The 24,600-nt window shown below is 35.6% G+C and overlaps 2 protein-coding genes and 1 non-coding gene across 5 annotated transcripts in view; 1 reads left to right on the top strand and 2 right to left on the bottom strand.

The window, feature by feature from the left end:
* HBP1 (HMG-box transcription factor 1) overlaps positions 1-17,495 on the bottom strand; it is a 33,893-nt gene extending 16,398 nt beyond the window's left edge. Inside the window, exons 1-6 of one of the 3 annotated variants that reach the window (XM_077164689.1) lie at positions 17,391-17,495; positions 8,208-8,391; positions 5,930-6,158; positions 2,491-2,632; positions 2,025-2,136; positions 1,819-1,931 (exon numbers count right to left, since the gene is read on the bottom strand). In XM_077164689.1, coding sequence (XP_077020804.1) covers positions 1,819-1,931; positions 2,025-2,136; positions 2,491-2,632; positions 5,930-6,158; positions 8,208-8,391; positions 17,391-17,405 — 795 coding nt within the window. In that variant the 5' untranslated portion in view covers positions 17,406-17,495. Of the gene's footprint in view, positions 1-1,818; positions 1,932-2,024; positions 2,137-2,490; positions 2,633-5,929; positions 6,159-8,207; positions 8,392-17,012; positions 17,146-17,233; positions 17,256-17,390 lie in introns of those variants that run through there. The other 2 variants (XM_077164842.1, XM_077164770.1) reach the window with 2 other exon arrangements.
* Positions 5,582-5,652, bottom strand: TRNAG-GCC (transfer RNA glycine (anticodon GCC)). Its single transcript has one exon. It is a non-coding gene; the product is annotated as a tRNA-Gly (tRNA).
* On the top strand, positions 15,681-18,736 carry LOC143679262 (uncharacterized). Its single transcript, XM_077155827.1, has 3 exons — positions 15,681-15,696; positions 16,717-17,693; positions 18,540-18,736. The coding sequence occupies exons 1-2, from the start codon at positions 15,681-15,683 to the stop codon at positions 17,316-17,318; spliced, it is 618 nt and encodes a 205-aa protein (XP_077011942.1). The 3' UTR covers positions 17,319-17,693; positions 18,540-18,736.
* Positions 18,737-24,600: the final 5,864 nt, after the last annotated feature.

The raw sequence follows: 24,600 nt of genomic DNA, 5'->3' as shown, positions 1-24,600 counted from the left end.
GAAAGAACATGCTTTGTACCAGGAATAATTGTAATAAACAACTTTGGGGCATGCTGAGAATTAGATAACAATATAATGTGAGTTGGGGCTGAAAAGGAGGGTCCAGTTAGGAAAGGTATCTTAAAGACATGCAAAGTGCTTAAATTTTTAGAGAATATAAAGATGCTAATGAAAGTATTTTTGTTAATATGATTGTTCATTTTAAGATGATAACAATGATTGCATAATAAAGTAGGTATCTCAAATATTCAATTAAGAGGATATAAGGAAGGAAACCCATTACAGTCCTGAACTGACAAATAAATAAAACTGGAATTAAAATTCAACCAATATTTATTGAGCATTTAGTGCATGCCTGGTGCTAGCCTCTTAAAATAAAAACATTAACAAGACATAATTCATATATTCATAGAAAAACAAAGGAGACAAACATGCCAACAGTTAATTATAGTATCCAGTCATTATTAATGACTGAAAAAGACTGTAAGAAAAATCTCTATGGAAATAAAACTGATCAATGGCATATGAAGAAAAGAAAGGGAATAGTGAAAGAACTTCATGGTTTTAAAGCTAGGAATCAAGAAGATAGAATACTTTTGAAAGACAGGGAAAAAATGAGCCAGGAAGGAAAAGGTGAGTCCAATTTTGGTCATGCTGAGCTGAGTTTAAAAAACTGATTGATATTTATGTAAAAATGTCTAACATGCAGGTGGCAATGTGCAGGTGAAGCTTATCGACATATCTGTAAATAACTGAATTAAAGAATGTTATAATTTTTAGAGCTATACAGATCTAAAAACTAATCCAATCCCATTTTACAGATCAGGAAGCCAGTAGGTATATTAACTGCCTAAGGTCAGTCAAACAAATAGCTGCTGGAAAAGTTAGAGAGAGAGAGCCCAGGTTTCCTGACTCCAGCTTCAGAGTGCTTCCCACAAGCCACCACGGAGGTGTTGCTGACATTATGGGCAAAGAATTGGTGAAGAGGGGTAGAACATTCAACAGTATGAGCAGACAAGTAGGCAGTCAAAATAACTGAAGCACTAGAAGGAGAATCAAGGTACTGCCATGCTACATTAATCAAGGCAAGATTTCTTCCGTTTGCAGAGAAGTCAAATAGAATAGACGAAAGTCTCTACTCCTAGAGATCTGAATAAAGCTAATAACCTTTGAGGCAAACTTCAGAGTAGTAGAGGACAGTCAGACTATGGTAGGCTTCACTATAATGAAGAGTAACAGTGAACGGGAGAAATTGAATGCAGCCGAGTCAGGACTATTTCTCAAGAGACTCAACGCTAAGGGATAGGCTGGATCAAAAAAGGAATTTTAAATAAGCACACTTCACATACTCACTTTTTCTGACTATAGTAGAGTTGCAGAAATTAAAGATTTCAAAGTAAAAGGTGTCAACCAATATTTAGCCTAATGTTACTAATTACTACTTTTGCTTAGCAATTTAGAAAATGCCAGTGTTTTGTGGCATCATTGAAAAGTAACAATATAATCAACTCTCAGTTATCCATATGGGATAGTATTAACCACCTTGTAGATTACCTGTTGGTATATTTATTTTCATAGCCAATTCAGTTTTCCCCAATAGAAAATGTTAAGAAATAAACTCTTTTCCACATCTAAGAAAGCATAATTAGAAACGTAAACCCATTGTTCCTTTCCACCAGGCTAGGCAACAAAGTAGTCATAAAACCTCTACCTAAATGTAAGGCATCATTTAAATATGAAAGTAAATGGGGAATTTTCTTGCAGATTAACAATAAACATATTTCATTTTTAAAGATTCTGAAGGAATTTTAAATCTACCTTGTGAGTGTCCACTTGGAGATCTTCCTCATTATCACAGCCTTCGGCTCTAGCAAAATCTTCAACATACTGCCACTCCTTATTGCTTCCCTTATGAAAGCACACTCGTGTACCTACAGTTTAAGTAGAAAACAAATATTAGATATGACTAGTGTGTTACACAAACAAGCTGTAAAAAAAAAGTCATTTTTTTTGTTTTGTTTTACCTTTCAAAAAACAGTGCCAAACTGTTGAAGGCCAAGAATTGCACCATCCTAAATCATCATCATCAGAGAGGGAGGACATGCAGAAAATGCCAGATTCTGACTCACTATTTGCCTATGGAGAAAATATTATAAAACCTTTGTATTTTTTAATGTATCTTGCTAATAATACCTGTTTCCATCTCAAGCCTTCAGGCCCTCTTAATCATTCTAAACTTAGGGGAAAATATATTACTTTCAAAAACTGAAGTTTGGAGAAGTGTTAATGAAATACATGCTCCCATGTGTAATAACCTTTTTTTAACAGTAAGAGAGAGCACATAAAATCAAATCCAGATCACTAGCAAAACTATGACACATACTATTTCCCATCTGTATGTATTTCAAAAGAATTTCTTACAGGGAAAAGTTAAAATACTTCAACTGTTGTGCAAACTTTGTAAAAGTTTAACTTAATGAATAAACTCACCCTTTCATGTCTGACTGGTGTTTCATGCTTCCAGTGGTGATGAGGGAAGGCTGGCTCACTCTTAGAAGAAGAGGACACTGGTGGTGGGCGTGCATAGGAATGTAAACTTTTGCTAGTAGCTATAATGTGTACAGGAGATGATCTAAAATAAAGCAGCAGTTTCAATTATAAAGTACAGGTCCTTAAAAAGCAGCTCTTTCCTTCTGCTGAAAAAGAACTTCATATTCATAACACCAGTGTAACTATAGGTAAGACACCTATGGAAAACACTAGGTAGACAACAAGATTTCATTCCTAACTTACTGTTCCGTAACTCAACTTCCTACCCAAACCCTCCTCATGCATTTTAAACAGCATTTTTTTCAGATCTGACAATGCATTTTAATTTACTAAATACTGTTTCATTTATTCATATTTATAAGTACATACAAATGTGCATATTTTCATTTATGAAAGATAATATCCTCTGTGCAAGGTTCCCAATCCAATTCTTTGTACTTTCATGCACTCAATATGCATAAGTTGCAACATGAATAAATTGTCATAATATGAATAAAGTGTACATAAACTTAATGATCTTTTATCTACCAACCACCTATCATTAGGCAGATACAATAAGGTACTATAACAAAATGCTTAAACTTGTTATAACAGAAAACAGTCTATCTGCAATTCCTTATAACTGCACACTATTTCTTGCTTTTTCATATAAACCTCTTGAAAAGCAACTACATGTAAGGTCTAGGTATTTCCCCCCAAGAATGACCTTAAAAAAAACTGTCCCTCCCCCATCTTTTCTGCTCAAAAGTCTCTTTATTTACTGGGTAGTGCTTCCTTTAGAGTATCACAACCTCCTCAAAATGTAATGAGGTCCAAATACATCAGATATTCATGAGAGGGATAGAAGTAAGAAGCAAACTTATTAAAGGATGGATTAGCAATGTGTATTGAATCAGGAGTTTGGAAAGCAGCAGAAAGGAAGACAGCAAGTGTTAGGTGGGAAATCCATATGAAGGTCCCAACTCAGGACACTTCTCTGAGACACTTCTCTGAGATAATAAACAGGGATTTAGGGCTTAACAAAAAAGTTTATTTATGTCTGTAACTATTTAAGAAAGAAAGGCACAGCGAGGGATCTTATTTTCCAATTCTTCTTTTACTTCCTTAAAATTTTTTTTACCCTCTCAAGTTATTTTATTCTTAACGCTTTCTCATTATACATTTGCAGAAATTATTTTTAAATGAGTATTTTATGAAACTACTTTGTTCCCATGTTCATTATCACTTTGTAAATAAAAAGTTCCTGAAACCTCCATGTAATTTAGGCACTCTCCAATCACTTTTGGATTTCAGATTACATGTTGAATGTTTAATCTTTGCCCAACTTCTTTTTATTATATATTTAAATTTATAGGAAGTATTATAAAATGGACAAACTGCTAAAAACTCCTTAATTTATTCTTGCCTTCATGACTAATGAAAGAAAATAAGTTTTATCTGTTTTTCTGTTTAACCATTTCAAACAGAAGTAAAAATGCAATGTTACAAAACATATATGGCCTAAACGTTCTGTAAAAATTTACATGCTAAATGTGTCTAAAACACTAATACCATCAGTCTCTTCATCCCTCCCTCTATGCAGGGATATTATCAATTTTACCTAGTCTGAACCCCTGGGTACTGTATAGTTACGACTTCTGATATCCAAAACTCAAAAACTAACATCATTTAACACTCTAGAACAAGCTGCTTGAATAGCCACTGATAGTGTTAGAAGGCAGGCAAGACAGTAGAGCATCTCTGGTTTTTCCCTAGGAAGAAGGGAAGCATAAAAAGTGCTGTAGAGAATAAATTCATATCATCAGGAAGGTATGCCCTTCACTTATGGTTTTATTTATATTTATTTTCTTCTGAAGAGTTTACTCAACTTTCCATGAGCTATATTATTAATCCTTATGACTTTGTTGTAAAAAATGAAAAGTATTGGTTGGGCAATGGGGGCTCAGTGGCAGAGTTCTCGCGTGTCATGCCGTAAAACCGGGTTTGCTTCCCGGTGCCTGCCCCAGTAAAAAGAAAAAGAAAAATATGCTCTCTAAAATTAGAAATGGGGGGAGGGGTAAGGAGCCTAGAATTAAATCAGGTTGTTGTTGTGTTTTAACTGAAACCTTTTACTACAGTCCTTATACTTAAATAAGAACTTTTAGCTTCTTGACTATTACTATTACAATGAAAACTGGGGCTAGAAAATAAATAATAATCTGAAGGGGATATTTTCTTTCCTCTAGAAATCTTTTATTAGATGGAATTAAACCGAAGTTAACTAAAGTGAATTTAAACAAGATTGAAATCCTGCTGAACAGAAAAAAAAAAAAGGAGTATAACTTAATCAGCTGCATGCCTAAAGTTTATTCTACAGCAAAGAATTAAACTTAGTACTACCCAAATTTACAGTTATTCCTACATCACCTAGCAGTGACCATGTTATATCACTTTCCAACCACATCAGTGCCAGTGTGAGTGTTTATCTTCCCTACAAACCAACATATTTACTTGTATCTTTTTACATTTTAAAGGTCATTAATGAAATGCTATTTTCTAAATTCTCACTAGGAATATCAACAAGAAATCTCCGTAAATCACAGTACAACTCATTTTTGTAAATTTTGATTTGAGTATATGAAACAAAGGTTTTTCGCATCAGCAGCCCTACTTTTCTAAGATTTTAGTATCAAGTAATTTTAGTACTGGCAATCGGATAAATATTATAAGCTACGTACACTGTGGAAGAAAATAAACCTAGACCAAAAGGAACCAAAGTCAAGGTTAAAAAAAGTTTTAAAATACAATGTTTATTATAATTATAGCTCTTTACACAAATACAATTTTCATTTCTATAAAATACAGTAAAAATATTTCTTGGTCTGATTTGCTTTTTTTTTTTGTATGATATAAAATCAGGGTCACACTTCATTCTTTATCCATGTGACAATCCTGTTACCGCAGCGTCATTTGTTGAATTTTTGTTTGTTTTTTCTTTTTTTTCTTCGCTTGCTTGTTTGTTTTTTTTTCGGGGTGGGGGTGGGGGAGGGAGTGCATGGGCTGGGAATTGAACCCAGGTCTCATGCACGGCAGGCAAGAATTCTACCACTGAACTACCCCTGCATCCCTGATTTACTTTTTGATGACAATAAAAATTTAACAAATATTTTTGACTGTGTTGCTCTCATATCACCTTTATCTAATTCTCAAAGTATGAAACATGGTATGAGTAAAACAGCTCACAGGAGCTAAAATCTAATGACTTTTCTGGTTTAATGTTCAATTGAAGTAAACCATTCATTAGTGGTTAAAAGCATAATTTTAAAACTGGAAAAAAGTACATAATAGCTTTTTCTAATAATATATGCGTTTTTAATAAAAACATAATCAATGTTCCTACCTGTTATAAAATGAGCACTGCATAAGTGGACTCTGTGGACTGGTGGCAATATTTGCTAATTCTGTTAGCCAATCCACCTCATTTTCACGGTAAGTATTTTCTGATATTTCTGAGGTATTTTGGTTCCAAGATGGTCTTGGATATTCTTGATGTGAAACATCTGAACTTAGCTGATACAGGGCAGATTGTGTAGGATCACTTTGAACAGCCTGAAGTTCAGGAAGATCATCTGCAAAAAAGTGCAACCAAAATTACATAAAGAAAATTACTAATACAGGGACCAATATTATCATCACAGTTGGAAGAGAAAGCTCTAAATTTAGATAGTTAATTTTGAGAGGAAAATCATAAATTCAAGTGCTCTGAATGAGAAAAGTTTTCATTTTAAAATTTTATCACGTTTACAGGTCAACAGAGTTTGATAGAAAAATAAACCCAACAAATGTAAATGTAATAATGGCTTCACTACCTAAACCGTACTATAACTATTCACAGCCTGGAAAAACAGAGTTTGGTTTATATTTTCTGATTTTTTGTTTGGCATTTTATATATAAATGTGTGTATATATATTACACACACTCATGTTGTTTGCATCCTTCATTAACCTGTTATACAGACTGCCACAATAACAAAAACAACAGTACCCAAAGATGAGATTATAGATTAATATTACAGATTTTTGGCAATATGTATTTAACTTTTATCTACGTTAAATTGTTTTTACTAAGAAATTCTGAACTTAATATTCATTTGTTATTTTTTCCTATAAGTCAGTTCTTAAAAGGTAGTTCATGATAGACTTCCAGCTCCTGAAGAGAAAGTAGAGTAGAAATACTACCCAAATGCCACTCATGCACAAGGCTATGAACACCATGCAGAAGACCGAATTCCAAAAAAAAAGGAAAGAAAATAAAGGAGGTGAAAAAGACACCCTGCAGGTCTTTTTAAAAACTCTTTTCTATGAAACACAGATCTATACACTCTACAAATCCACTGGGCATCTCCAATACACAAGTTAAGAAAACATCATCTCATCTTCGAAGTTTTCCTAAACTGTCACCACAAAATATATAATTCCTATCCAAACAAATATCCCAAAATACCCTATGCAAATTGAAACATTTTAATTAAAAAATACTGACTTGGGTTTTCCATTCATAAAACCGACTACAAGTTATCTGGTTTCACGGAGCACTCAAGCAGTTCTAAAACACTATACCAATTCAAGATGAGGCCACTTATAATTTTCATGCTGGTATAACTACCTCTCCCCTCATTTCCAGCACTCTTCCTCTGCACATCTCTTCCTTATTTACTGGAAAATGTTCATTTATGTCTTTCAAGTTCAGAAAATTACCTACTTTTTAGCTGAAGTCATAAATGAGGGAAGTGGGAAGCTTTTGAGATACCTGGGTTCTATGTTCCTGATTTCCTCCTTGAAACCTAGAACGTGTTGAGGAAGAATTAACTACCTAATTAAAATGGAACTTCTTGCTCAAAAGTAACCACTACTCAATGAATATCAGGGCCTAGGAGAACACTGGCATTCAAACAGATTATGTCTTAAGACTTTCAGGATCTCCAAATTCCCAAACACTACTCTAGCAGAAAATCTCTTCCATTGTATCATTTGTAAAATGGAGATAATTATATCTTCTCAGGGTCTTTATGAACGTTAAGTAAAACTACATATTATATGGGGGCAAAGCCAATCTGAAAAGCTGGAAAGCAAGCCAAGGTCACTCATCAACTAAGTTATTTACTCCTAAACGCTTGCCTCAATCTGCTTCAAAGCAATACAATGGAAAATCACACCTCCACAAACCTATACATTTCTACAAGTCATGTGGGATAGCTCAGCTGCAAATGTTAGATCCTCATATTCCAAGGGTCCACTGTAATTTCCCTATCATACCAACAAACCACAAAGAGAGACCAAGGATAATTTACTGAGCTTACTGGGAGGATACAAAACCAATATCTTTTGAAAAAAGTCACAAGTAAGGTTTTTCTAAAGATGTTTGGCAGTCCAGTCTTTCCTATAAAGCAGCTTAGATTAATAATTTGTAAATGAGTCTCTAAGATAACCATAGATGTCCCAAACTCACATTGGTTTTAAGAAATATTTTGAAAGCAATAACAAGACAACCTTGAAAATTCTTCATGTACAAAAACTTCACATACTTTTTAGCAGGTTAAGTAGGTGAGGAGCTGGTTAAACATGAAAATTAATCTGAATCTTAGTGAGATTCCTAAATAACTTTTAGTTTTGTTTACCAAGCTCCATATGCTCATCACAGGAGTTATATCCAGGTGAAGATGGCAAATTCTCATTACACTGCAACAGCTCCAATGAGTCATTCATTCCTGAAGCTCTCTTGTCCATAACCAACAGGAGTTTCTGTACTGCATTAGGCATCTGATTTGTCTTCACTTCCCACACCATGTTACGGTGCTCTGACTTAAAATAAAAATAAAGTAAGAAAAAAAGTCAAGTCATGTGATTGGGAGATTATGTAAGTATAAAACCAATTAGAGGCAGCACAAAAGTATATTCTTAAACTTAATCATTTATTGCCATTTGTATCCCTTTTAAATCCTTTAGATCAGGCAGACTCCCTAATATCTTGTCCTATACAACAGCATTAAATTATACCCATATCCTAAAATATTACTATCTTAAATGTATAAAGCATGGTTTTCTAAAGAATACTATCATAGTTGTATACTTTATTTCTTTAATCTAGTGACTCAAATTCCTTGAGATACAATTACTGAAACCAAAGAAATTATTTTTACTTGTACCTAAAAATGTAAAAGAAAATTTAAAACCTTTCCTCAGATAAATTTTAAAAGATGGAAGAAATACTCTATACTTTTTTTTTTGGAGATTCTATTTTAATTTATTTACTTAACAAGTACATTCATTATTCGCTTTCTCATATTCTGAAGTGAATATATTTCTTAACATACTTTAAAAATTACATTCTCTAAAAAACATTAGTTCCCTAAAATGGACATAAATTACATATCTCATAAAAAAAAAATAACGTTCTCAATGTTTTCTTAATGAAAAATTGAGATTTCGCCATATTAAAAAGATACCTGTCTCTCTGAATGGGCTACTATTTCTAGAAAGATAAATAATAATTATGAAAAATTTAGCTAAATAACTAGTAAATCTACCTTTACTTTAAGCCTACAAAGCTACCATAAGGAAGAGAACAATATAAGTTAATACACTTAAATAATTTCTTGGCAAAGTCCATCAACTAAATTTGGTTAGGAAAGGAAAGCGTGGTTAGACCTTTTACACTCTGGCCTTTGGACAATGATCAAGTTATTTAATGTGAGTGACAACAGCAGGAAGATTTCCTGATTTCCCAAGCTCTACTCCAAACCTCGTTTAAAAAAAAGAGTACTAAGGAGCTAAGACAAAATACAAATATATATATAGAGAGAGAGAGATCTGAGTTTTTCAACAACATACAGTTTTTCTTCAAAATAAAATAAAATATATTTCTATCAGAAGACACTAAAAATCAAGAACCTCAGCCCACACTGATCAAAATGCAGTGAAAAGATATTATTTGCTTAGTATTTGTACCAGAGCCTTTTAAATCATGATGTAATCACTAATAAACACTGGTGACAGTGAAAATTTTTTTCTATAAAGGCCATTTCATGATTTTTTAAATTATGAAATGTTTTTCTGACTGTAAAATACTATAAAAATAACTAATTCTAATCCCACCACCCAGATTTAGATATAGTTAACATTCTGATATCTCACAATCTAGTCTCTTTTTCAGGCACATATACCATCATGCATTTTCCTTTATACCTCGTAATATATACTGTTGATCCATTTTCTTTATAAGTTTATACGCATTTTCCTACATCAACTTACTTTTAAAGATCTCTTTTTAAAACCTAAATAAGATACATCATAAGGAAATACCAAAGTTCACTTATCCCTCCTACTGCTGAACCCACTGTTCCCAGTTTTTTAACTTGGCATTCTTACAAAAAAAAAAAAAAAATCTCCTTACATCGGATTATTTCTTTAGATTCCTGGATATAAACAAATAGGTCAATGGCAATTAAATATCTAATTACTGACACACAAAGCCAGACTGTATATTGCCTTACTTTATACCTAATACTCTACTTCTGACTACTAAAAACTAACTGCAGGCACCCCTCAAAAACGACCTCTATATCCTGGGCATTGCTATAGAGCCTCACTCAATACTAACTGTAAAATGTTCTGAGGTATAGGGAAGGGGCACTGGATAAAGTGTAAGGAAACATAACTTACTAAGCTTAAACACTTATAAACATGTGACCTAGGGCAACTGAGGTCTCATTAACTCAGTTTATTTATCTGTAAAATAAGGTAAATGATACTTGGCCTACTTTCCTCCTAGAGTAGTTGTAAAGATGAAGTAGAACAGTAGAATGAAAGTAATATAAAATGATTTCTTTGAAAATTTTAATCAGGAGACTGACCTTGGGCAATATTAAACATATTTTGGACACTTACAGTACTAAATAGAAGAGTTATTGAAATCAGTAACAGTAGGAGGCCAGATAGTTATTCAGCCTCAGCAATTTCCTCTCTAGAAAATACTATGACAAATTATCTGACACATTGCATAAGAGCACTGTATTCTATCATGCCATGAGTTTAGGCAGGTAATAATTTATCTACCTCAAAGATGTTTGAGGATGACTATATATGTATGTTTTTTAAACAGCACACATACAAAAAAAATGGAAGTTTTGGAGAGGATGCGGAGAAACTGGAACTCTAGTTGCACTGTTGCGGGTAATATAAAGTGGTGCAGCCATTGTGGAAAGCAATCCATTAGTTCCTCAAAACGTTAAATATAAAATTATCAATCCCACTTCTAGGTATATATCCAAGAGAGTGAAAACAGGGCTACAAACAGATACTTGTATATTAATATTTATAGCAGCATTGTTTGCAAATCAAAAGCTGGAAACAACCCAAGTGTTGGTAACAACAAATAAATGGATAAACAAAATGTGCTATACCCATATAATGGAATATGATATGGCCATAAGGGAGAATGAAGTTATGAGACATGCTGGACCATGGTAGAACCTTCAAAGTACTATGCTCAGTGAAATTAATAAGGTATACAAAGACAAAAGTTGCATATTATCATTTATAAGATATGACCACCAAGTGCAAATTCACAGAGAAAGAAGCAGATTAGAGGTTACTGGGAGGATGAGGGAGGGTGGGTTGAGGGAATTCTCTGTAAAAATAAAAGATGTTTGAAGCATTAGGAAGAAATTAACACTTCTCTAGCATACTACAATCTATTAAGTACTGATCAATCACAGTCTTAGTATACAGTTACAGCAAATCTGCTGGGACATAACATTTCCTACAAAGTTGGTATCTACAACACATGCAGTATTTTCATAAAGTTATTTCTCAAGTGTAACTGGCCAAACCATGATTCTAAAACTCTACCTTCTCCTTAAAAAATCAAGCAAACTTAGGTTGATGAGTGGTTCTTCACACTGGGGCACACAAAATCATGATAATCATATCATGTCCAGGCCCCATCCCTAAATCTAATTATTTGGTCTGATGTACAGCCGTGCACACTGGCTTTTGTTTGCTTTCAAAAGAAGCCCTGGTGTAGAGTGCTGAGAACTACAGGTCTAGGAGTGATTGCTTAAGTCCTTTTTATAAAATATACATATATATATTTTATTGCTTTTTTTCCTTATTTAATATTTATTATATACAAAGGCACTATCTTAATTGAAATATTGGACCTCCAAGATGAACAAGTCATCTGGAACTCAAGGAATCTAAACTTTATGGATAGAGATAAGAAAGTGACCACAACTCTACACAGTAGGACTTGGCTAGGAATGGGTAAAAAGGGAAGGTAGGTTTTCTGAAGGGAGAAACTCGCATAAGCGAACTCATAGAGTCATCAAGTAATGGATGAGTTCAAGAAAATATAGAACCCAGTATTGCCAGGAGGTAGGATAGCTTTGTATATCATTGTGGGCATATGCACTAAGGGCTGGAAAGGTGCAATGGTATTAGAATCTTCACTCCTAGTTTAGGAAAACAGATTTTTTTGTTGTTGTTAGACAATTAAGGACTCTGAAACAAGACTGCCTCAAGTTTATACCCCAGATTTGCCACTTACTAGTTATGTGCCCTGGACAATTAACATCTTTATCCTTTGTCTGTAAACTGGAAATAATAAAAGTGCATACACCTCATAGATTGTTGTGAAAACTCAATGAGATATTAGAATGGTGGTTAACAAAGCAAACCCTCAATGTAGAGTCGCCATTATTATTAGCAATTATCAAACAATGGGAACCAATGATGATTTTTGAACAGAAGCCTAACATGATCAGAAGCATACTATAATCACTATCTTTGTCTATAGAAAATCACACTGAAAGACTTATATGAGTATGCAGGAACATCTATAACACATATTTGAGGATGTATTAAAGAGAGAGATGCTATTCACATTCCCAATTTTTATTTATGTGAGCCACAGCCGTTGTTTCCTTTGCAAGAGCTATCATAAAAGGTAATTCATAGTGTCAGTGCAGATTCCTTACTTAGTAACTCCTAAGAGAAAGAAACTATCATTCTAATGTGAGTTCTCCAAAGAGTGAATATTAACATTTAAGATACCAGATTTTATCTATGTCCATAAAACTCTTTTCAACATCTTAAGTATACAGAACATAATTTAACCTTTCTCGATGGCACAAAATCTTTATGCACATTTCCATATGATGCTTCATATATAGCTGTGATGTGTATAAGCCAACCCCAGCTAAAGTTGAAAAGGTTCACAGGAAGTTTTTATCTCTATTATGAAATTCAGAGGTTACACTGCACCTATATACATCATCAAAGCTATCTTTATTGCATGGAACAGCATTGCTCTTTGGGTCTACAGAAGCATTACAGTTTGTATTGAACTCTTCCTTCTTCTGCTGAGCTCTGGTTTTTTCATGCTTCCTAGCAAATTTCTTCTTCCCCATCAGCAGGAACTGTGGTGCTGCCATTCACCATTTACAGTACACTAACATTTCCTTGCAACGTCTATCATTCCCTCAACACCTCGTCTACATTATCAACAACCAGCCTATTACAATACTACTTAAAAGAAGCTGGGGGAAAAAACTATTTTAATTTCAAAACAGAGCTACCTACAAATTATACAACGGACCAAATATTTGTTGAATTTGAGTTTCATGTGTTTGTATCTCTAAATTCAATGGTTTATAAAAACTTTAAATCTCGCTGGCTGTGTAACCTGGGGTAGAAGCAGCTTAAACTTTACTTATCTCACAGAACTATTTTAAGAATTAAATGATAACATATGAAAACAAAATTCAAAACCACACACAAAGTTTTCTCTCTGTCCCTCATTTTTATTTTGGAGGAAGATTTCTTACTTAAAAAAAAATCTCTCATATACATTATATCAATCAGATATTCATTCTGAGTAACTAACTCCTCTTCTAATATCTCTTGGTAGAGCTAACCCTATTGTTCATACATGTTTTGTACTACGTTTTAGTATTACAGGATTCAACAGAGCTTGCTTTATATTTTAGTTCATTCTACATGTCATCTCTTCACTAGATCAGTGATTCTCAAAAGGAGAGAGTAAAATTCTCTAGCAATTGTACTCTGAAATGTCATGTTCAATATTATACATTTTTATTGGGTGGGGATGTGAGGCCCCATTGCTATTGTTAGGCAAATTTTAAGAAGCACATCTTAGGAGGCCACAACATTTTAGGAGAGGAAGAAAGGATTAGAAATAGAAATAGCAAAATCTCTGAATGAGAAAAGGAATCAGGTTTCACTATAACCTACCTACTAAGTGCAGGGCATTTCTACTTACTTCATCTAATTTTATTTAAATCTCAAAGCAGCTCTGTGAACAATTATTATGGATGAGGAAAACAGGACTCCGCCTACAAAATGAGACTATTTTCCTCTTGAAGAGGAGCAGTGAGAAAACAACACAAAAGGTATAGACTATGTAGACCAGACTCTTACTTTCAAGGGTCTGTTCTTTGAATTTTACCTTTCCATTTCATGATAGATTTTCATAGCTGAATCATCTGTATGCTCTCCCCTAATTCTGAAGGGCTTCTATATCAAGTTCAGATTACACACTCAGATTGTTTGGGTGGAGTAAAGAGAAGGTAATTTCCAATAAATCTGTACCTTTTATATGAAAAATTGGGGTACTTAAAATGGATTACACAATTGCAAGCTAAAATGATCTTCATAATAACTACATTAAATCAACTTTCTGTATCAAAAGCAGCTGGGGCCTTCAATGCAGTTTCTTTAGAATATTTTCAATAGGATGTCTTTAAGCAAAAGAGTTCACAGAAATGTTTCTACAACTCTAATTTGCCACTGTGCTAAGCAGGAAAAAAAAAATCTACAGTGGGTGATACTGTTTTGGTTAAATATACTATTGTGAACCATTCCTTACCACTGGTATGACCTTAAACAATTTAACCTGTATGCCTCAGTTTGCTAATTTGTAAATGGGACTACCTATCTATCTTTCAGATGTATTGTAGATATAAAAGATAATACTTCCTACCCGGCTCCAAAGCACTCTATCATATCACCCACAGCTGTTCAGACTCTGCCTTTGCTGAACATTGTCCAATCACAAGCTATACAAGTGCTTACTAATTGCATGCTGATTTGACATGAAATGCTAATACTGATGAAGAAAACACATAACCCATAATACAACAAAGCTATCCATAAAGGTTTTTAAAGTACTGTCAATTCAAATGGTATTTAAGATGAATCATTGTATGAAAGAATCTATAATGTCCTAAAATCACCTCAAAATTCATAAATGAAACTTGATGGGTTTTCCTAAATTTGATTGTAATCCTAAAACTTTTCACCATTACATACAACAGTTTGTGAAGCAAAAACTTTTCAAAGCCAGTATCAACTTTTTATAAGTCAATCATATTCAAGGAGAAAAATATTTTTTATTCTCTCTATAGAAAAACACAGTAGTGTGATATGAAGTTCCAAAGTGGATAAAGACCAGCATTTGAAGAAATACGAGCATTATTGATGTGTCAGGCAAATAACAAGAATATTATACTGTCACTTTCCTGAACTTTGTTATATTCAAGGTACTTGTCAGCATTTTAAAAGGAATGCAGACCAACATATGAAGAAATATGAGTATTACTGATGTGTCAGGCAAGTAACAAGAATATTATACTGTCATTTTTTCTGAACTTTATTATAGTTAAGGTACTTGTCAGCATTTTAAAATTTGTAATTTGTCGATTTATTCCCTCATTCTAAATAAATATTTTTATAAAGGATAACAGACGTAATATATCTGGCACTGTGTCATAAACATGACAATAATTTAGTACTGATATTTTCATTTCAAACAAATACAAGAGACCAGCTTGCAATATATCCTGAAGAACTTAGCAGCTCATTTATTTTTAAACCTATGCCACATGCATGGTTCCTTGCTAGGCATTTGGGTAGAGATGAGAGTTCAAAGAGATTAAAATATAGCGAGGGAGGCAACCATTACAGTGACATCATTGTTTGACGTGTGAGGGGTGTGTACTGCGGAGCATGTAGGGCTGAGGAAACTACTACTACTAATATATGTAGTAGAGATTTAGAAATGAACAAGGGGGATGGGTTTTCTAGGCCGTAAGAAAAGGTAATTGGGCTTATGAAGCTAAGTGAGATGAAAATTAGAAAGCCAAACCAATTTTCATTCTATAAACAGTCAAGTAAGAATACGCAGTATTATTATTGTGATGTAAAACGGTTAAGTGGCTTCATCAAAAGTATAAGTAGCCCAAAAACTTAATGAGTGGGCTTAATTCTTTTGAATTTAATTCAAATTTTCTTTAAACTTTGTCAAATATTGCCTGCCTAGGGAGAAATGAGTACTTCAATATAAGAAATTGAACAGATGACCATAATACTCATGGTTTGCAAACTAGAGAAAAAGACAGTAGCAAATACACAGAGAATACATTATCGATTTTCATAATTAGCAAAAGTTAAATATTTACAAATTTAAAATTATTCTAACTCGCAAAAGGTAACTTTAATTTCAAAACCCGTTAGGAATCGTCCATTACTGCCACTCAGGGGGAAACAAATTTTAAAAAATTCATCAAAATTGTTAGATTCCATCGCTTCTCAAGCATATAAAACTTCCTTTTATTCTCTTTCCGTTCTTTGCATCAGTGGCAACTTGATAAAAGAAAAAAAAATGTATCGCCCTGCTCTCAGGGCTCTTTCTAAAAGCCATTTTTTTTACTGAAAACTCACTAAGAACGAACTCTAGAAAAGATAAGAGTGCACAGCACCGAATGGAATCCCCTAGACAGCAGGTAGTATTTAAAACTCCCCCCCAAAACGACTTCGCCTGGATTCTTTTTGTTTTGTTTTAATCTGCCTGGGCCAGAAGGAGAAGGTTGGAAGGCGGAGACTGGAAAAGCCTGCCAAGCCTTCACTTCTCGGTCACCAGAAGCAGCACCTCCCGGTTCACGCCAAGTCCATCCCCCACCCTCTTTCGCCATTCATCGTGTTCCCCCACCCTTCCCCCCATCATGTGACCGCAGCCTGGACTCCAGGCTTGTTTTTCCCCTTGGCGCAGCCCCACCGCGCAGGCGCCTCGGAGCCCATTCATTCGAACTGCGTAACAATGAGCCCCAGGGCCCTGCGGCTTCGCGAGCTTCGCGGGTCTGCCCGAGCCCCTCTTGGCCCAGAAGGAGGCGGCGCCTCCCTGGCGTCCCTCCCGCCAGGCCGGCCCCCCACACCCACCAACCTCCGACCCTCCGCCCACACTCGGGAAGTTGAAGTCAAACTTTCTTGGGCAGCCAAGGCGCTGCGCTGACCCCTTTCCCTCGTCCCGACCCGTCCCATCTCCGCACCCGGGCTGGCCACCCACAGCGCAACGCGGAGAGCCGTCCTTGCCCAGATTCCTCCCAACTCCCGCCCCCGAGACTCACTCGCGGCGCCACAGCCGCCGCGAAGCCCACATGAGCTCGCTAGAGCACCAGTCCGGTGGGCTCGCCGCTGGCAGTTATCGAACGGTTAACTGCCCCCACCCTGAGAGGAACCCTGAGAGGAGGAGTAGCGGGACCCGAGCTCGCCCGGCCGCCCGATCCCCTTCGACTCCTGCCCCTCCCTTCCCCACCCCCACCCCTTCCCGAACTGAAAGACAACAAACCGCGGCGCAGTATAGGCAGCCCAAGCGCGGGCGGCCCTGGCCGCGACAACACCACCAACAGCTCGAGTACCCCCTCTCCGACTAACGCCGGCCTCCCTGGCGCGTCTTAATGCTTCCTCCGCTGCTCTCATTCCTCATCCGAAACTTTCCCACTTACCAAACCCGTCGCCATTACCAAGTCTTTCAAGCTTCGTCTTCCCCCTCCCCCTTAACCCCCTGGGGGTTGAGCCTCCGCCCAGCTTTTTCGAGCTCTAATTGGTCTGTGTAACTGCCATTCAAATCTTCCCCTTTCCCATTGGATAATACCGTTGTTCGTCTTAGGGGGCGGGCTTGTGTTGACTTTTGTGTGGTGTTTATTGGAGAAGACGGTGTGTCGATCACTGGAATGAGCGCTTCGGATTGGACTGCTGCCGAGACTCTGGGGACCCAAACCAAGCTTTGCTCCCGAAATGGATTGTGGGTTCGTAGTCTCAGCCTTGCTCCTTACTTCTGGGAAACTGCTGGTGGGAGGAACCGGTTGGACTACATATCCCAGAGTTATGGGCACAGCGCAGTCTTGATAGTAAACAAGAGTCATAGGGACACGTGTATCAGCTCGTTTGTTTTGGTGTCTGGGACCAAAACGAGGGGGCGGAGGAAGGGAGTGTTTTAAAGCTTGGGCCCCTTCTCTTCCTCTGGGCGCCTCGTAGCAATCCAGTGCAACCCAAGCCGCCCACGGCACCCATTCCGGTCGGTAAACAGTCAGAGTCGCTTGTTGCTCAGTTTGGCAGGAGGCCAAGGTATTGTTTTAGTGCGAGGGGAAGGAGATGACTGCATAGGTTGTAGCAGTGCAGCTTCGCAAGGGACCCTGTCACCCACAAATCACTGTCCCAGGCCTGATGGGGATAATAAAGGTGGTGCTGGTCTCCCGTAGGAAAAGCTAGAATTCTCTGTCCTTAAGTCTGGCCTCGCCACCCCAGGACGATAACTCGACAAGATTTCTTTGCCAACTCTGTTCATTTCACCCAAAAATTTGTTGAAAGTCATTCATGTGCTAGACACTGTGAAATTTGAGGGTGAGCAGTGAGGCAGAAGCTCAGAGTCTAGAGAACTTACAAAGCTGGTTGAGTGGAGCTTTAAGTGCTAGGCTATAGCCATTGACTTTGAAATTGAGATGTCACAAAGCTGTGTTTTCCCCATATGGACCATTTTGCTCGTTGGTTAAGGTAGTACACAGGGGTATAATGTATGAATGAAACTGATGCAATATGTGCATCGTTAACCTGTGAGGTTCTGTAGTGAGCCATTAACCATTTTTCTCCTTCAGATGGTTTCACATTTATGAAAGAAAGAAAACTGTCTTTCCTCTACGATTCCACTGGGAGTTCCCTTCTCGAGTCACTAATGCTCTGACTCACCAGGGAGTGATGGTGACTCCTCTACTTTACATTCACTTTAAACATAGTTGACCATCCACAGTCTGGTGCCTCTAGTCTATAATTAACATTTTTACCATTCACATCACAAAGGCATTATTAAACTTTTTTCCTTTGAACTTTGAGTACTTAATCATTTAAGCTAAGCTTTATGTTTTGTATCTTTAGATCACTAAATGTATGCTTAAAATTAAGATGAGGAAAATTTATATGAGAAAAAAATTATAAAGTTAAACTTTTGAAAAGAAGCTGAAATCATAGCCAGTATTTCTTTAAACCTATGTACATTTCTTGAAATTGAAAATCTGCCTGAAAGCCACGTAAGTAATCAAGAAATCCAAAATAATCCCCATATGTTTAAAGAAATTTAAAATTCCCTTTTGAATCTTTGCAATGAAATTATTTATAAATATAGTCCTCCATATATTCCCTACTATGTAGTGGAAGATTTATTTTCTATACTCAAAAATAGTCACCAATTTTTTCCCCTTAAATAAGACAATTCAGAGGGAGAAGAGTCAATGAAATATCTAAATTTTCCCTGAGACAAAAGAACAGAATTTGAATTTATTATATTTCAGAGATTATTAGTGTGATCCAAAGAACTTATCTGGGTCCCCACTACTTTGTGTACACTTGTTTATTTTCTTCCTCCCTATATCTCTCCCTCCCTCCAACCCTCCCTCCCTTCTTACCTCACTGCCCCCCTCCCTTCCTTCCTTCCGCAGTGAAGGGTCATTGCTTTCCAGAATTGAAAATAAATACTTAAAGTATATATTAGAGTACATATATATACTTCAATATCTAATCTCTTGACCAAAAAAAAAAATCTGTAGAATTCACCTAATCACTTAAAATTAAGATCTAAGATATTTATGTCTAATACTCTCCAAGAAACTAAAAAGATTTTCAGAAAAATGATACAGGCTTGAATCATTCCTAGCCTCCTCTTCAATACACAAACCATGAGATCTCCTTTGGTGGAACCATAATTTATTTTAAAAGGTTCAACTCTTGAAACATTTTTACCAAAAACCTTAAGTGATCAACAAAACCAGCCAATTCCTAAGCCAGAATAAGGATCAAAGTACAAATTAGAGATTCTCCTTGGAAATTTTTACACTTGTAAATTCTGTTCTTACACTAGAACAAATATAAATTTGCAGGATTTTTTATCTGTTCTTTAGATATTTCCATGATAAAGTTAGGCATAAAATCAGTTTCTTCTTAGTTAGTGTTGAGACAAGACAAAACAAACCTGCGCACACAGAGATACATACACATATACATAAATTCATTAACAAAATTTTTAAGAGATTGGCATCTCAACTCAAAATGTCTTTTCACTAGTTTGTAAAATTGAAGAAAAACACCAGATAAATACTATTTAGAGATGAAATTAAGCAATATGTTTGCCTTATTTCCACCCCATCTGGCACACTAATAACTACTTGTTAAAAAGTTCAAGCACATGGCTTTGGCTGAGTGTTGAGAATATAATTGTTCAAATTACCAAAAGGTAGGCAAATGAAATTGGTCAAAGCAAGTACTAAAATTAGGAAGTGGAACACATGTATGTTCTAAAATAGTAAGTGCCCAGATTTTTCAGATAGTGAATCTCTTGGTAAATTATTTTAACTCTCACAAATTTCCCTCTACATGCCCTACTATATTTTTAGATGAATTAATTTTATAGTTAACTCAGTTCAAAGTATTCAGGTAGGATCAGCAAACTGTAATGCAACACCTGAGAGCTAAGATGATGAATGCCATTTTAAAAATTTGTAGTATATGTTTTGTGTGCTTTTGTTTTTCTTTAGTATAGCAAAAGGTTTATTAGGGTTAACATCTGTGAAAGATAAAAGGGAGAGGAGACAGGATTAAACAGGGAAAATCTTCAGACATTAATGCAGATCTGACACCTTTTCTAAGATTATAATACCTATTACCGCTAAGGGTCACATGTCAAAATGACTGTCCATGTGGAGGCGGTGGATGAGGTCTGAGAGGCCTCCAGGGTGGAGGAGATGGCCCACAGCTCATTAGGGCATGAAGAGTGGACCTTGAAAAGGCAGGGCTACTCTTGCAGCTATATTAACTTTTCTACGCCCTTCTTTCATAAAAATCTCTAATTTCATGCTTAGAGTTTTGCATTCCTCATCGTTTACAGCTTTCACAGACCTCAGTGACTTGCAATCCTCTTCCAATTTCTTTTGCAATGCTTCCAGGTTTCATTTAACAGCATCAGGGATCTCAGCTTAAATTGTAATTGTTACATATCATCCTCAACTGCTGATTTTGCAGTTCATGATTGGGAGACAGTTGTCATCTCTGTCATTTGAATTTTTGTCTATTCATGTCATTTGTCAGTTCTCCATTTCTATTAAGAAATGTATTAACATTTAAACCTGGATTTTTGTCCTCAGATGCAGACTCATGTGACCCATTCAACTGTGAAATATACTTAAAGCCTGGCTCCTTTTTCCTAAGAAAAGTATTTCGAACTCCTGATTTTTCATATTCTCGTTTCTCTTAGAATTTAAGGCAATACCTGTATGTTCTTTTATCTGATTCAACATTTCATTATGTCTTCAAAAGTTTTAGAGTTAGGGTGGGCCATGATGGCTCACCTGCCATGCCAGAGACATGGGTTCAATTCCTGGTGCCTGCAAAAAAAAAAAAAAAAAGGTTTTAGAGTTACCCTTCTTACATTCATTTGCCTTATCATCAGACAGAATTATCAATTTGTCATTTGTTTTCCTTTGTATCTTTCTTGGATTCATTGATCTGAACTACAAGAAAGGGGACACTTTTGGAGGTGAAACCATGGAAAATAAATGAAAGGATAAGTATACTTTTGTAACCAAAGGGATTTTTTTTTTTTTCACTATTTCAGCATTTTAATTCAAGAAATTATCTTGTTAGAAATTTGCTGTCAATTGAGGTTTTGATGCTAGGAGAAGTCCGAAGTCAAGGCTTCACTGATGCTTTCATCTCAGAGATTGTGGCATTTGGGGATAGCTCCCGGCAATACTTTGTCCTTGGCTTTTCTGTCATATGGCAATGCACATGACAGCCTCTCTGGGATTCTCCCTTCTCTTCTGGGTTCCACTGATATTCAGCTTCTCTTAATTCTTGATAGGACTAAAAGTTTCAGTTTTGCTTAAATGACCATAAAGCAAAATCCTTTCTTCAGTAGCTGATGTGTTGAAGTCTTAACACTACCACCTATAGGAGAGAGAATTGAGATTTTTTTCTTTTGTAAATATATATCTTTTAATTGTGGAAACATACATATATATATATATAAAACAAAATTTTCTATTGTAAGTATTTTTAAGTGTACAACTCAGTGGTATTAATTACTTTACAATGTTGTGCTACCATCATCGTCCATTATTAAAATGTTACCATCACCCAAGATAGAAACTGCATCCATTATGTGATAACTTCCCCTTCCCCTGGTAACCTCTAATCTACCTTCTGCCTCTACAAATTTGCTTATTCTAGACATTTCATATAAGTGGGATCATACACTGTTTATGCTTTTGTGTCTGGCTTATTACAGTTAGCTTAATGTTCTCAAGATTCATCCACATTGTAGCATTTATCAACTTCATTCCTTTCGGAGGGTGGATAATAATCCATTGTGTTTGTAGACCACATTTTGTTTATCTGTTCATCTGTTCATGGACACTTGAGTGTTTTCCAGCTTTTGGCTATTGTGAATAATGCTACTGTGAACTTTGGCATACAATTTCAATTCTTTGGGGTATATATCTAAGAATGGTATGGTAATTCTATATGTAACTTTTTGAGGAACTGCCAAACTGTTTTCCAGAGTGGCTGAACCATTTACATTCCCACCAGCAAGGCATGTATGAGTTCTGATTTCTCCACAGCCTGACCAACACTTGTTCTCCATTTTTTATCTTTTTAAGTAATAGTCCCCTTAGTGGGTGTTAAGTGGTGAATCAATAGGATTTGGTTGGTTATTGATTAGATGTAAAGGACAAGGGAGGAAACTAATGATTCCTGGTTTTCTAGCCTGGATAATTGCAGTATATGTCGAGGCTATTCATGAGATAGGGCGTGTTGTTGAAAAGGAGTACAGATTTGGGGGCTGAGAGGAGAGGAATGAATTTGGTTCATCTTTAGATGATGATTTTACTTTGCTGGAAAGAAATTCATGTACAGGGATCCTGCAAGCAGTTGATAAATGAATGTGGAGTTTAGGAGACCCAAATCTAGAGAAAGAAACTGGGAAACAGAGGGGACTATCCATTCTGGTCTCAAAAAGTTTTTAAGTTGTCCAATTTGGTATAGATGAAAATGTGAGCTTAATTTTACTTCATACCACTTCCAATTTACAAAATCAAGAAGCAGGGGGAAAAAATGAGGGTTTTCACCTGCTCAAATGAGTGTTCTCAATCTTTCATTGTAGATTTCCTAGAATAAATTCCTGTTGTCTGAACGCCAACATAGTATTTTCTCCTTATGTCTATTTGGTATGCTAGGCCTTTCTCTGTGCATTTTCTCTCAGTTGATATTCAAAAGTACCTCATTTTAAATCTGGTGAAAGCAATTAAAATGATAGGAAGAGTATGTGTGTAGCTTTTATTATATATGCTATACTTAATATTTTTGCTTATATCTGTCTCGCATTATCTCCTTTATGAGACATCTCTTAAGCATCTTTTTGTCTGTTCATAATAAGCACCCAGTAAATAGATGCCTGCTAAAAACAAATGAAGAAAAGTTAGGGGAAAATAAGCAGCATGTGTTTTCTAATGAATATACAGTGCATTATTATATGTCATAAGCTGTTTTTGAAGTTTTTTTTTCTCTTAAACAGGAAGGAAACCATGTGCCTTAAGTGTCATTTCCTCTGTGTATTCATTACTATTATTTGAGAACAAGACTACATTACAGGATAGTCTCATTCAATTTAGTCTCCATCATAGTGCCTACCACACAAAGGCAAACAAAATATTTCTGTAATTAATAAACTTCAATTATTTCAAGTTACACAGCATATCATAATGAATTGTAGTAACAAAACTGTTGAGGAAATTTAATTTTAAAATTTACCTTTAAGGTGAAATGAGAGAAAAAGACTTGCTAAAGATGTCTTTAAAGTGGATACCTCTCCGAAGCAAATTTAAATATTATTTGGCTTCTAAAAATGTCATTTGTACACACTTCAAGAACATAGTTATATAAAAGAAAGTACACTCATATTAAATGTCAGCCTTTGGCCTAAAAGAGGCAGTGAACTTACTGGGATGCATAGTTTACTCTCTTGTTTCTCAGCAGGATCTAAGTAGTTCCAATTAAGGCAAAGATGAAAAATCAGTAATTAAGAGTGACTTATCCAAGATTTTGGTTGGTCATAAATTCATTCAAGGGCTCTACTTTGTAAATATTTTTCATATTCAATAGAAAATACTTAATGATTTTACTTCTTGGTTGTTGCAGGCAAGAGTCAAGTAAAGTTGAGAATAAAAAAATTAACATGCCTTTATGAAAGAGGTAAATGGTGCTAACAAAACATTATTTCATATGTAAAGATTTTGCAGTGGTGTTTTTCATCCTGGGGAAAATATGAAGACTCGGGCTATGGTTAAATCAAGCTCTGAGAAAACCACCTTCTTAAAAGGTGGCATTTCATTTTTGTGGTATAGACAATTACTTAACTACCACTGATACATATTCCTATATATGCAAATGTGCTTGCTTCCTCAGGATTTTCTGGGCGTTTGAGATTTACAAATTTAGAGTATCAAAAGAAACCAAGACCCAGATCAGCTAGTCAAAGAAAAAATTGTTTTCCTCTCAAAATAGTCTCACTCTCTCCATTGGAAACTTCAAAAATTTCTTTATATACTAGGCTCATCTTACCACCATTATTTGGGAAAAATGTGGTGAAGAATTGACAAGGAAGTAAGAGAT

The sequence above is a fragment of the Tamandua tetradactyla genome, chromosome 1 (assembly GCF_023851605.1).
Source record: "Tamandua tetradactyla isolate mTamTet1 chromosome 1, mTamTet1.pri, whole genome shotgun sequence".
NCBI classification, from domain to species: Eukaryota; Metazoa; Chordata; class Mammalia; order Pilosa; family Myrmecophagidae; genus Tamandua; species Tamandua tetradactyla.
The sequence above is the reverse complement of the archived record's forward strand: the minus strand, read 5'-3'. Positions and strand labels throughout refer to the sequence as shown.